The sequence below is a fragment of the Orycteropus afer genome, unplaced genomic scaffold (genome assembly GCF_000298275.1).
Source record: "Orycteropus afer afer isolate SDZICR_OR568_19922 unplaced genomic scaffold, OryAfe1.0 scaffold00051, whole genome shotgun sequence".
NCBI lineage: Eukaryota > Metazoa > Chordata > Mammalia > Tubulidentata > Orycteropodidae > Orycteropus > Orycteropus afer.
In genome coordinates, this window is record NW_006921638.1 from 5,282,669 (window position 1) to 5,297,971 (window position 15,303).

At 36.6% G+C, this 15,303-nt stretch overlaps 1 protein-coding gene across 1 annotated transcript in view; it reads right to left on the reverse strand.

The window, feature by feature from the left end:
- The window catches only part of SNX6 (sorting nexin 6), a 50,084-nt gene that overhangs the window by 14,570 nt on the left and 20,211 nt on the right, over window positions 1–15,303 (reverse strand). The window contains exons 6-7 of the mRNA XM_042780648.1: window positions 4,461–4,536; window positions 2,818–2,857 (exon numbers count right to left, since the gene is read on the reverse strand). Of these exons, the coding sequence (XP_042636582.1) occupies window positions 2,818–2,857; window positions 4,461–4,536 (116 nt within the window). The remainder of the gene's footprint in view (window positions 1–2,817; window positions 2,858–4,460; window positions 4,537–15,303) is intronic.

Sequence of the window (15,303 nt, forward strand, 5' to 3'; positions counted from 1 at the left end):
ACCTGTCCTTCAGGTCTGGAATTGAACCCACTCCTGTGGCTTCCAGCCAAACAAAAGACAGGCATATGAGCTAAACATTTACATTAGATAGGTACACTCCCTGGAGAGATCAATCATGGGAGAATAGAAGGACTGTGTATGCAAAGGTAGACAGCTCATGGGAGAATAGAAGGACTGTGTATGCAAAGGTAGCTCATGTGGCAGGAGTGCATAGGAAGGAAGGAAACAGGGAAGAGGTAACTATGGGGAGGAAGTGGGAGGGGAGCTGTTGCATTGTGAGAAACTGCAGTCAATGTCATGAGATGAAGTGTATGTGAACTGCTGTATGGAAAATGAATTTGCTCTGTAAACTGTCACCCAAATCAAAATAAAAATTAAAAAATAAAATACAATAAACTATGCCTCCTCTCCTTCCACTGAGAAATAGGGTCTGCCCCCCCCCCCACACCCCTTGTATCTGGGCTCTAAGACTGAACAATTGGGTAGAAGTAATGCTGTGCTAGTTTCCAGGCTCTGGCCTTAAGAAACTAGCAGCTTCTGCTTCCTAGTCACCATGGCGGGAGGAAGCTTAAGTAGCCCCACAGAGAGGAGACTTGAGTATGTTCCTAGTTGACAGCCAGTATCAACCACCCCCTATGCTGGAGTAAAAAGAGTCCTCAGATAATTCCAGGTCTCAGCCTTTGTATCTTCCCATCTGGGGGCCTGAGACATGGAGAAGAGGCAAGCTGCTATGTCCTTTCTGAATTTCTAACCCAAAGAATTCATTAGCATATTGAAATGGTTGTGATTTTCTGTTACCAGCCACTCCTCGGAAGGAAGGTTGGGCAATCCTACTTCCCTAGTGATACTGCCTCGGAAACCCAAGGAGGGGTCGCTATGAGTCGGGGCCGACTGGTCGGCACATAACAACAACAATTTTGGGATGGTTTGTTATACAGCATTAATAACCAAAACAACACACAAACACTAAAGGAAGTAAAGCCTGTGGTGGTCATGGAAACTGTTACAGATCTTTTTCAAGATAAACTGCTACAAGGAGCATAGGTGATTGACAGCTCAAATACAATCCCTCTGGATTCACTACTGTATTCCAATCTGATGTGGGACTCCTCTAGTGAGCAACTCCGGCTGGGAACTCTCCACTGACCTGGCTGAAACTTAGCGCTATGCTGCAGTCTAAGACTTTTTCCTACCTACTCCGCCCACCCCAACAGATTTCAAACCTGCACTGAGATCTAAAGGTTCTCCCTGCCTATTAACACCCTTCCTCTTTGCACAGGTGTTTCCTCCAATAAATGTCCTGCACACCTAACCCCATTGTGATGTCTGATTCTCAGAGGAACCTGAAAATGATTATTTTGCGGTAGGTCCATATTCCTTTTTCTTTTTTTAAAAAAAGAGTATGATACACCTATGTAAAGTTTGAAAATAAAATAATACTGTGTTTTATCTGGGGTATATATACACATGTAGGCATAGCATAAAAAGGGCAAGGAGATGATGATAAACACTGAAGTCAAGACAGTGGATATCTCTGAAGAGGAGAAGGAAGTGGAAAAAGGTACATAGGAAAACTTAACCATAGCTGTGGCTGCTCTCTATTCTTTTGATATAAATCCATAGGAAAACAGTGTCTCCCCAGAACATGCTCACTGATACCAAAAGCAGAATGATGGGGTATATGGTCTCCAATATAGTAACACTTATGTTTTTAAGAACTTTTTCCTTTTACTACATATCACTCAATTGGTAAGGTCATACTGGATTTGGATTTGTACACTGCACTAAGCCACCACCACTCTCAGCTATGTATCATAAACATTTTCACATTCCATCTGATGAAAATGTTATCAAGACTTTGTCAATATTAAATAATGACTACTATGAGTACAGGCTTCCTATAGTTGTCTACTTGACTCAGTTATAACAACTTATTTTAAAACAGTGTGTCATGCGGGATCAAAAACAACAGAGTCTTGGTAAAGTAGCGGTGAATCTATGGCTTTCTTCTAGCTTGTAAAGCCCCAGACAAGGATCATTCTTCATAAAAGTAAACGCAGTCTCCAAATGGATGTTTATGATCAAGAATATGAACTTTTACGCAAATACCAAAAGACCATCACAAAAACTGAATTCTCTGAAAACACTCAACTGAATCCAAATCTGTCTTTTCTTCCTACTGAGTTTAACTAATGTATGGATTGAATTGTGTCCTTCAAAAATATATGTCAATTTGGCTGGGCCATGATTCTTAGTGGTATGGCAGTTAAGTAATTTGGCAGTTATATATATAATGATATACTCATCCCCCATGTTGTGATTTGATGTGACCAGCTAATGACTTGTAAGGAGATTTTCCTGGGGTATGGCCTGTGTCACCTTTATCTTACAAGAGATGAAAGGAGAGAGAAGCAAGCAGAGAAGGAGGGACCTGACTACTGGGAGCACAGCACCTACTTTGGACTCAGGGTGCCTATTCTGACAACCTTCTACACTCAGGAGAAGAATGATGCCAAAACACACAGAGATCTCCAAGGGACAGTGGGCCTAGATGTTGAAAGGCAGCAAGCCCTTCCTCCAGAGCTGATAGATAAAGCTGTTCCCCAGAGTTGGCACCCTGAATTTGGACTTAGAGCCTCCTAAACTGCAAGAGAACACATTTCTGTTTGTTAAAGCCATCCATTTACAGTATTTATGTTATAGCAGCACTAGATAACTAAGGTATCTACTCTCCTCAAAAAAGTGAGACACGACCACACAAATTAAATACTATTACATGAAGAGATTTAAGTCCCACAGGTTAATTAATGTACTTACTCTTGTTTTATCAAACAGCTCTGAAACTTTGAGAAAAAACCTAGAAGGGAAGAATATTTCCATTAGAAGCTACTTTTGAAATAATTTTTCATTTTAAATGTTCAGAGAATATGTCTCCAAGTCACTTTAATAATGAACATTTTTTTTGTCTTATTACAATTATATTTAATGGTCTTGTTAACTGCTGACTCCACTTAGTTCAATAAAAATTTCTCTGTACTTCCACCCATATACTAGACTACCTGAAATCTGTCATGATAGAAAATCTGCCCAATTTGTTTCAAGATGGCAGATTAAGTTCTACATTAAACTTTAAATTTATCTTGATATTCTTTACTAATATGCTAATAATATTAAATAAAGCCTATGCTTTCAAAGTAATCACAGAAGCACAGAGTAATCACGCCCAGAGACAAGAAGTTGATTTAAAAAGAAAACACCCAAGTTGGAGCAATTCTCGAAGTATCTGATAGTTATGTTTTAAATATTTTCAAAGACAACAGCTTTGTTTTGGAAAATGAAAGAAATTAACTACTGAACAACCAGTTTCGGTCTCAGGATTCACTGTAAATAGCCTACGTGTCAAACGCTGACACCAATTAAGAAAATCCCAATGTTAAACTATTAAAGAATATTCTGTAAAATAATAATTATAGGGGATACTATAATTGGATTCAGGTCAATATTACTGAAAGCAAAAACACAAGTTTATGACCTTCGCTTTATTAAAAAGAATCTGCTTTGAAAGGCTGTTAGTTAATATATCGCAAGGATGACTTATCTTTCTATCAAAGACCGAAGAATTAACTCTCTGGTACTTTGCTATGCTGAAAAACTTGGATCTTAAATTTCTACTGAGAGGATATACTAAAAGAAATTCAAGGATATGGCTGGAGGAAGATATGGACTATGACAATAGCTTTGTCACTTAAAAAACACTTTAAAAAATATCTGAAATATTTTCCAAGGAAGAGTTGGGTTTAAACAACATTACATGAACAACGAAAATCAACTTAACTACAGTTACATTAAAATTAAAATGAAAAACTAGCATAAAATAAAGTACAGCTGTGTAAGCAAACTTCCATGCCACTTTCCCCACCCAAATGCCCTAGGATTGCATAAGATTCACTTTCTTATAACATCTAGAATAGTCAGCTCTTCAAAAACTGCAAACTTGTAATATCCAATTTTACTTTAAAAGTCAATTTAGTCTCCAATAAAATACATACATACATACATACACACATGTGATATATATATATAGACACACACCTCATTCTAATTACAAATTAGCTTTTTTACTTTACGATAAACTTTTTCAAGACCTAGGAACACTCTGATATAAATTCTCTCTCCCTCTCTTTTCATACAAACACGTAAGTCCATTTTCATCACATAAAACATTGTAAATGTAAAATCAGATCTTAAAATTCATTTTTATTCCTCAGATTTAAGCATACAGGAGAGAAAAGGGAAGGTGAAAAATGACACCAACCCAAGATAATGACAAAATTGCTTATCATCAATGTGTTTTTTGACAAAAACATTGCAAAATGACTGCTCGGGTTAGAAGAAGTATGTGTGCCCACATTGTCAACAGAAACTTTTTTTCATTTAATGCTTTTAGTAAAAATTCTTACTTGCAAATATCTGTAGAATCTTGAGTTCCTAAAGCATATAATGAAGAACCAATTCTATTGTAATCATCTGCAGCACCTATGGAGAAAATTTTAAAGACTTAATATATTTAATCATTGAATGAAAAATACTTAACAAGCATCTAACCTGCCAAACAGTGTGTAATGTGAGAAACTCAAGGTCTAGTGAAGGAGAATGACACACAACTATAATTCAATTTGATAAATATTATACTGGACATAGATAATGTTTTGGAACAAAAGATGATTCCATTTGAGTAAGTCAGGGAAGGATTTATAGAAGAGTGTGCTATATTCAGGGAACTCTGGTAGCATAGTGCCTAAGGCACTTGACTGCTAACCAGAAGGCTGGCGGTTCAAACCCACCAGCCACTCCTTGTAAGGAAGATGGGGCAATCTACTTCCGTAGTGATACTGCCTTGGAAACCCAAGGAGGGGTTGCTATGAGTTGGGTCCACATAACGACGACAAAAATGTGCTATATTCAAAGAGTCTTACGGGACTGTAGGACTACAAGGTACATGGGGTAGTGGACAGTTAGAGATGGAAAAATAAGCTGGAACCATCTTGGGAAAAAAAGCATCTTGTAAGCCAGGATAGTTTGGATTTGATCTTGTGGGAATGAGTATTATTAAACGTTTAGTGTCATAATCAACCTGATGAGGATTTTAGATGAAAACGCAACACAACAAAACAAAAAACTATGTTGCCTGTAGGAAAGACTGGAAGAGACAAAGAAGGTATGGTGACTAACCAGGAAACTTTTGTAATAACCTCATCACAGATCCTAAAGGTCAGTATCAAGATCATGGGAACAGAGAAGAGCTAACAAAGTTAAAAGTGTAATAGGAAGAAACATTAGACTTGAGGTAGCAGGAGAAATTAGAGAGCTTGGGAAGCTAGATAAGTGGTGGCACAGTACCAGCACTCCAGCTCAGCACAACATGTGAGTGTTGGGGTCACTCCGAAGGACAACATACTTGTTCAGAGGTTATAATGGATGCTTCTAGCAGTTTCATAAAAAGGGTAGTATAATGCAATGGTTAAAAGCATGGACATGGAATAAGAATGCCTGGGGTCCAATTCTGGCTTTCCAATTTAACCAGCTGTGTGACTCAGCTACCACTACTTGTCTGTCAGTTTGCCATACTGTGGTGGCTTGTCAATTGCTGTGAGGATGGAAACAATGCTACCGGTATTTCAAACAGTAGCAGGGTCATCCATGGTGGACAAGTTTAAGCAGAGTTTCTAGACTAAAACAGACTGGGAAGGATAGGGCCATCCACTTCTGAAAAAACTGGGCAATGAAAAGCTTCTGAATAGCAGTGAAATACTGTCTGATAGAGTGCTGGAAGATAAGCCTCTCAGGATTATTAAGGCACTCAAGATACGACTGGGGAAGAGTTGCCTCCTCAGCGTAGAATTAACTTTACTGACGTGGATGGAGTAAATCTTGTGATGGGGTATGACTCAAAATGAGAAGAAACAGCTGCAAACATTACTGGAACATGAAATGTACAAAGTTATGAACCTAGGAAAATTGGAAGTTGTCAAAAATGAGATAGAACACATAAAGATAAGACACCCTTAGGCATTAGTGAGCTGAAATGGACTGGTACTACCCATTTTGAATCAGACAATCAAATGGTCTACTAAGCCTGAAATAACAAATGGAAGAGAAATGGCATTACATTAATCATCAAAATGAACATCTCAAGATCTATCCTGAAGTAAAATGCTGTCAGTGATAGAAAAATATCAATACGCCTACAAGGAAGACCAGTTAATACTATTCTTCAAATTTATGCATCAACCACTAAAGCCAAAGATAAAGAAATTGAAGATTTTACCAACTTCCGCAGTCTGAAATTGACTAAACATGCAATCAAGATATACTAATAATTATTGGTAACTGGAATGCAAAAGTCTGAAACAAAGAAGAATCACCGGTAGTTGGAAAAGATATAGCCTAGGGGATAGAAATGATGCATGAGCTCACAGGGTAGAATTTTGCAAGACTAACGACTTACTCATTGTAAATAACTTTTTCAACAATGTGAATGGTCACTATACATGTGGACCTCATCAGATGGAATACACAGGAATCAAATGGACTACATCTGTGGAAAGAGGTGATGGAAAAGCTCAGTATCATCAGTCAAAACAAAGCCAGGAGCTGACTGTGGAACAGACCAACAATTGCTCATATGCAAGTTCAAGGTGACGCTGAAGAAAATTAAAACAAGTCTATGAGAGCCAAAATACAACCTTGATTATATCCCACCAGAATTTAGGGACCATCTGAAGAACAGATTTGATCCACTGCCCAATGACTTATGACCAGACAAATTGTGGGATGACAGTAAGAATATCATACACGAAGAAAGCAAAAGATCTTTAAAAAGACAGGAAAGGAAGAAATGACCAAAACGGATGTTAGAAGAGACTCTGAAATTTGTTCTTGAATGGAGCATAGGTAAAGCAAATGAAGAAATGATGACATAAAAGAGCTAAACAGCAGACTTCAAAGGACAGCTTGAGAAGACAAAATAAATGGATTATAATGAAATGTGCAAAGACCTGAAGTTAGAAAACCAAAAGGGAAGAACATGTTCAGCATTTTCAAGCTGTAAGAATTGAAGAAGACATTCAAACCTCAAATTGCAATACTGAAGGATTCTACGGGAAAAATATTTAACAATGCAGGAAGCATCAAGAGAAGATGGGCGGGGTACACAGAATCACTGTGCCAAAAAGAATTAGTCGATCTTCAGTCGTTTTTGGAAGCAGCACATGATCAAGAACCACTGGAACTGAAGGAAGAAGTCCAAAGTGCCTGATGGCACTGAAGAAAAACAAGGGTTCAGGAATTGATACAATACCCACTGAGATACTTCCACAATGGATGCAGTGCTGGAAGTGCTCACTTGTTTATGCCAAGAAATTTGGCAGACAGCTGCCTGGCCAACTAACTGGAAGAGACTGGATGAGCACAAGCTCATTCCAAAAAAAGATGATCCAACAGAATGTGGAAATTATTAAATAATATCATTAATATCATATGCAAGTAAAATTTTGCTGAAGATAATTAAAAAACAGTTGTAGCAGTATATTGACAGGGAACTTCCAGAAATGCAAGCTGGATTCAGAAGATGAGGTGGAACGAGGAATATCACTGCTGATGTCAGATGGATCTTGGCTGAAAGCAAAGAAAACCAGAAGCACGTTTACCTGTGTTTTATTAAGTATGCAAAGGCATCTGACTGGATGGATCATAACAAATTATATCTAACATTGTAAAGAATGGGAATTCCAGAACCCTTAATTGTACTCTTGAGGAACGTGTACATGTAACAAGAGGCTGTGTTCGAACAGCACAAAGGGATACTTCATGGTTTAAAGTCAGGAAGGTTGTGTATCAGGGTTGTATCCTTTCATCATACTTACTCAATCTGTATGCTAGGAAAATCATCCAAGAAGCTGGACCAAATGAAGAAGAATGTAACATCAGGATTGGAGGAAGACTCATTAACAACCTGCAATACGCAGATGACACAACCTTGCTTACAGAAAGTGAAGATGACTTGAAGCACTTACAGACGAAGATCAAAGACTACAGCCTTCAGTATGGAATGCACCTCAATATAAAGAACACAAAAATCCTCACAACTCTAAGTAAGCAGGACCAGTAAGCAGTAAGCAGCATCACTATAAATGGAGAAAGACTGAAGTTGTTAAAGATTTCATCTTATTTGGATACAAAATCAACACCCATGCAAGCAGCAGTTAAGAGATTAGATGCTATGCTGTACTGGGCAAATCTGCTGCAAAAGACCTTTTTAAAGCGTTCAAGAGCAAAAATGTCACTTTGAAGACTAAGGTGTACCTAACCCAAGCCATGATATTTTCAACTGTCTCAGATGCTTGTGAAAGCTGGACATGAATAAGGAAGAGCAAAGAATTGATGCCTTTGAATTGTGGTGCTGGCAAAGAATACTAAAAATACCATGAGCTGCCAAAAGAACGCACAGATCTGTCCTGGAGGAAGTACAGCCAGAATGCTCCTTAGAAGCAAGAAAGGCCAGACTTCGTCTCACCTACTTTGGTCACATTATCAGAAGAGACCATTTCCTGGAGGAGGGTATCATGCTTGGTAAAGTGGAGGGTCAGTGAAGAAGGGAAGACCCTCAACAAGGACTGACACAGTGGCTGCAATGATGAGCTCAAGCATGGCAAGGATCGTGAAGATGATGCAGCACCCAGCAGTATTTCCTTCTGTTGTACGCAGGGTCATTCTAAGGTGGAGCTGACTTGATGGCACCTAACGACAACAACATGATTCAGCTAAGCTGTATTACTGAACCTTGCTATGTTTCAGTTTCTTCCTCTGATTGGGGATATAGTAATGGTACCTATCTCATATCATTATTTAGAAAATTAAGTAAGTTAATGTTACTATTGACAGCACATATAAGTATATAACATGTTGATTATTAATAATGAAATCCAAGACATATGTACTTTGTATGCAAATTCCCACTTACATTAGTAGTATGTTTACAAAGTTTTAATGTATTTATTCCCTAACAAAAGAGTACTTCTTATATTATAATTACTTAAATCACACAAAATTACATTTAACTGATAAGGCTGACATTTGGTGACTCTATTCACTTTTGGTTACTCAAAGCAGATCTATTCTGGTATCTTGGATAGAGAAACCTGGAGTACAAATTTCAGACTCTGAAAGATAACTTCTATATGTGAGACTCTTTACTATCATCTGAAAAGTTTAACCAAAAAATAAATAATACTTAAAAATCACTTGAAGGTTGGAAGTGATTAAAAACCAGCAATCAAAAAAGCTTTTTTTGTTGTTGTTGTTTAATGTAGAACACATTAATATTTTATGTTTAAATTGACCTTGAAATTATTTTTAGAGCAAGAAATTCTTGAATTCTAATATCTGGTTCTGTAACCTTCAGCTGTTACATCGTTATGTGGTCATGGAAAACATGCAGATTGCTGTGATTCTGTAAGAGAGCTCACAGTAGTGTTGAAAAGCTTAGTTTTTCATAGACCAGGCTATGTTCCTCCACTATGAAAAAATAGTTTTTACTTTGTAATTATTATTTTGTAAAATAGGTTCACTATCACCCTTCTTAAAGCAGCATTCCATTTGGCCAAACAGAATAAGGATCATTAATATTTTCTTCAATCAGATGGGGGTCATTGAACAGGAATATACTCTAGAACTAACGACAGACTCAGCTGAGGCTAATTTTACACAGATACCAATGATACCAAATACCCACAATCATTACAGAAGCAACAGAAGACAGACAGAACAATTCCTCATAAACAGCCAAACACTGTGGGAGAGAGATCCACTGGACCTGCTGACTCGGGACCACAGTACTGAGAGACATGAGACTCAACTGGCACAACAAGATACATAAAAATCTTGTTCCACAGCCTACTTTGGTGAGTAGTGACTGGGGTCTTAAAAGCTTTTGAGCAGCCATCTAAGATGCAGCTAATGGTCTCCTATCGTCGGAAGTGAAGAAGAGTGAAAAAAACCAAGGGCATTTAGAAACAATCATCCCTAGGACATGATGGACCTCGAGACCAGAAGAACTAGATGGTGCCCGGCTACCAATGCCAACCACTCTGGAAGGGATCAAAATCTGGGATCCTGGATAGAGTGGGAGGGAAAACGTGGAACAAAATCCAAAAACACAATAATCACCAGAATTACTGGTTGGCTGGAGTCTGGTGGGACCCCCAGGACTATGGCTCTGGGATATACTTCAGGCCTGGGATAAAACTTACTCCCAAGGGCTGGCTTTCAGCCCAACAGTAAATAAGACTTACATGCAGAACACTCAACCCAGGGTAATGCACCCAACTACTCTACGGAGATACGTCCCTTGGAGCAATAGGTCATAAGGCACCAGAGAGGCAACATTCACATGGAGGAAAAGCTGGACAGACAGGAGCGAGTGCATAACTAAGAAGGGCACTGGGGAGGGGGGGGTTATGGGGAAGGGACAGGAGGAGAGTGGGTTAAGGTTGGTGATGGTAACTGGGGAGTGAAACCAAATGTACATGAAATGTTGAATGTAAAACAAATTCTGCTCTATAAATTTGTACCTAAAGTACAAGTTTAAAATTATTTTCTTCAGTTTTCTTAACAGTTCTCTAACTCTGTAGTATTTTCATTGCACAAATTCCCATTGCACATATATTCCTATGACAGGACTTGTATTTTAATTTTTTGGTCTTCCTGTTCATCCTCCCTGCAAAATTATTAACTCCTTTAAGACAAAGACCATTATTTTCTTCATCTTGAAATCACATCATACCTAACACAATGGCTAGCAATTAATAGATATGCCACTGTTTTTAACTAAAAATTTAAGAACTATAATAGGATTCCATTTTAAATCAAATCTAAACTTAAGGGCACTCCACTGCACAGCAATTCCTAATAATTAAATCAATACTAGTATCAATCATATCAAATCTACAGTTTTTCTCAACAGAGGATTAAATGTGTGAGATACTTTATCCTCAGTGTTATTTTATAAATAAGAAAAACAATACCTGGCCAATTATATGACTGTCCCAAGGCTCTATAGCAAATCTAGGAAGTAATGAAAAATTCCCACATTTTAACCGCAGAACAGGTAAACTACCACTGAAATAGAAGAAATGTGCAAATCACAAAATATAAGAAAATAAAATATAAAAATAGCTTTTAACCTTCCCCAAAGATGATGCAAAGAAGTTATCTGGTCAAAGACTTCTTTAAGGCTTCCTTTCTATTACAGCATGTAACCACATCCCAAAATGCTGGTTCCTACTGATGTATCTCTCTATCAGAGTTTCTCAAATAGTTTGGGCTTGTGACCTGTTTACATTCTTAAAACTAATGAGGAAACTTAGAAGAGCTTTTGCTTAGATGGATTATATGTATCAAAACTTATGGTATTAAAAAGTAAATAGAAAATTTAAAAATATTAACAATTCATTTAAAAGCAATATAAAAGCCATTATATATTAATATAAATAACATTTTCAAATAAATATAACTGTATATACACATTTTTTTTTTAAATTAGTGAGAATGACTTTTATTTTTGCAACTCTCTTTAGGTCTGGCTTAATAGAAGATAGCTGAATTCTTGTATCTGCTTTGTATTCAATTTGCTACAATATGTTGTTTTTAAGTATATTAAGAAAATTTATCCTCAAACAGATATGTAGCTAGAAAAGGAAGAGGTATTTTACTAACTTTTTCAGATAATTGTGAATATTTTTCTTTGATGCTACACCAAAATTCAACAAGAAGTTTCTTTAAGAGTTAGATGCAATGTGAAATCTAAAACTGTACAAATGAACTTTATGAATTCTGCCCCATTAAAACTCATTCAGTATAAATTATATTTATCCCAGGAATGCCAGGATGACTTAACATTTGAAAGTCAACAATACCTACGATATTAATAGATCAAAAAGAAAAAAAAAGAACCATATGATCATCCCAGTAGTTGCAAAAAGAGCATTTGACAAAATCCAACAATCAAATATGTATTCCTGTATGAAAAAACAAAAAACAAAACACTCTCAGAAAACTAGGAACTTTCTCAATCCGATAAAAGGCACCTAGGAAAAATCGACACCTAACATCATCATTAATAGTTTAAGACTGAATGCTTTTCCCGTAAGATAAGGAAGAAGGTAAGGATGTCTTCCCTCATCACTTTTATTCAGCATTTTTTTTGGCAAGGGTTTAACTAGTGCAAAGGAGGAAGAAAAAGAAAATATGACACTCAAACTGGAAAGGAAGATGTATAATTGTCTTTTTTAGCAGAGGACATGATCATCTATGCAGAAAACACTAAGGAATTTACAAAATAGCTATGAGAATTAAGGAATGAGTTTATTTAGCAAGGTTGCAAGACATAAGAGCAACATGCAAAAATACATTTTACTTCTACATATTAGCAAAGAATAACTGGAAATCAAAATGTAAAAAAACATGCCATTTATAACAACATAAAGAAAACCCCAAGATATAATTAGGGATAAATTTGATTAAAGATGTACAAGACCTGTACTCTGGAAGCTACAAAACACTTCTGAGAGAAATTAAAGAAGACCTAAATAAATGGAGAGAAGGTCTGGGGGGGTAGTGTTTAAAGCATTTGGCTGCTAACCAAAAGGTCAGCAGTTCAAACCCATCCACCTCTCTGAAGGAGAAAGGTGAGACTGCCTGCTTCCATAAAAATTCACAGCCTTGGAAACTCCATAGGACAGTTCTGCTCTGTTCTAAAAGGTTGCTATGAATTGGAATTGACTCGATGACAGTGGGTTTGGTTTTTCTTTTAAAAAATAAATGGAAAGATACACCAGTATTGTTAAGATATCAATTCTTAAATTGATCTACAGATTCTACATAATCCCAATCAGGTGCTTTTGAAGAAAATGGCAAGTGATTCTAAAATTCATATAAAAATGTAAAGGAGTAGCCAAGATAATTCTGATAAAGAAAAAGTTGGAGGATTTTTATCTACCACCTGATTTTCAAGAGTTATTATAAAATTATGATAATCAACACAGTGTGGTATTGGTGTAAATACCAATACCACTCGTTGCAGCCAGGGGAACAAGCCTAAACATCAAAGGAAGAGGAAAAAAATTCTAGAAATAGACCCATGAATACATATGGTCAACTGATTGCTGACAAAGATGCCAAAGCCATTAAATGGAGAAACAATCATCTTTGTAACCAATGGCGCTGGAACAAATGGCTACCCACATGCAAAAAAATGAACTTCAATCCATACCTCACACTCTACATAAAAATCAACTCAAAATGCGTCGTAAACCTAATGTAAACCTGAAGCTGTAAAATTTCTAGAAGGAAATACTTCATGACCTTTGGTTAAGGCAAAAATTTCTTTGACACATTAAAACCATTATGTGTAAATTTTTTTGATAAATTAGACTTAATCAAAACTAAAAAACTTCTGCTTTTTTGACAGATACTGTTAAGAGAATGAAAAGACAAGCTATAAAATGAGTAAGAATATTTGCAAATTACATCTCTGATAAAGGATTTGTATCCAAAATAAACTAGGGGTTACAAACTATAGTTTTATCATACTAACCAATTCCAGTCTACCATGCACTGTTGTAAATAATTTACCTGGGGACAGAGGAGGGAGGGAAGGATTACAAAGGGCCACAAGGAAAGTTTTAGGGGTGATGGATGTGTATGTATGTTCATTATCTTGATTGTGTTGATAATTTCACAAGTATATATACATTTGTAGTGGTGCTGGTGGAACAATGGTCAAGCTTTCAGCTGTCAATCGAAAGGTCAGCAGTTTGAACCTACTAGACACTCCACAGGAGAAAGATGTGGCAGTTTGCTTCTGTAAAGATTACAGCCTTGGAAATACAAGTTCTACTCTATCCTATAGAGTCACTATAGTCAAAATTGACTTAATGCAATGGATTTTGGATACATTTGTAAAAATATATAAAATTATGTACTTTGAATATGTGTAGATTACTGATAAATTATATCACAATAAAGGTATTAAAAACTCATTGGTCAGTTTTGTACTTTGAAGGGATATTTACATATTTACATGATTTTGCAATAACATGACTGACCATTTAGAAAACATTAGCTCAATGAATGATGTTCACCTTCTAAATGTTGACATATTTCAGTATACAATTAGAAAAAAAAAATACACTCATTATCATTACCACCAATCTCATCAGAAAAGCCTTTAATTACAGGGAAGCCAGCTCATAATGACAGAAGTTTTCTAAAATTTAAATTATTGCTTGAAAACTTGAATTTTATCATTGGCAACAGACACTGTCAGCTATTTTCCTTGAAGTGATAGGCTCACTTAATGCATTTCTGAGAAAATGTCTGCCAAATATTTAAATCTGAATCATCGTAGTTTGCCAGTTGTTTCTTCAGGTAAAAATGACGTTCTATGACAAAAGCAGTTCAACCACAACTCCAACAATTACTAACATGTTTTCCGAGAGAAACATGGTATTTCGATACGCAGCAGAAGTGCTTTATGTGTATCTCCCATTTCATCACTCAGAATAGAAAAAGATACATTCTTAAGGGTGGAGATTTGTAATTAATACTTTTTACTGCTTAATCAAGTACATCCTTAAGTGAAATTCACCTTTTTTTTTAAAACTGTGAGTGCCCAGTAGGAAAGAACACAATGACTACTAGCACAATTTAGTGTCACTGTCTTGATTTGTGATAAGAGGCCAGCAGTTATATCTACCATTGCTTCCACACCATCAGTGTTAATGTTAGTACAGTGAAAAAGGCAAAAAGCATCACAGTATTATTATGAAAACAGTTTTAGCCTCAAAGATTCCCTAAAAGGACCTTGAGGACAAGCCCAGATAGATCACAGTTTAAGAAGCACTGCTCTAAATCAAGAATAAAATAAGTAAAATAGCAACTTTATAATTACTCCATTAAAAATTTTAAGTTTTACAGTAGAAAAACCTACATGAAGAACACCTATCCCAGGGAGATGCACCCACCTATTCTAGGGAGATGTACCCCTTAGATCAACCAGCCATGAAACATCAGAAGACAGCATTCACACAGAAGGGAACCTGGACAGACAGGAATGCATGGTTAAGAAGGGCACAGAGAGTGGGTAGTCATAGGGATGAGAGTTTTTTATGATTTGTTGTTGTTGTTGTTAAGTGCCATCGAGTCGTTTCCGACTCATAGCGACCCCATGCACAGCAGAACGAA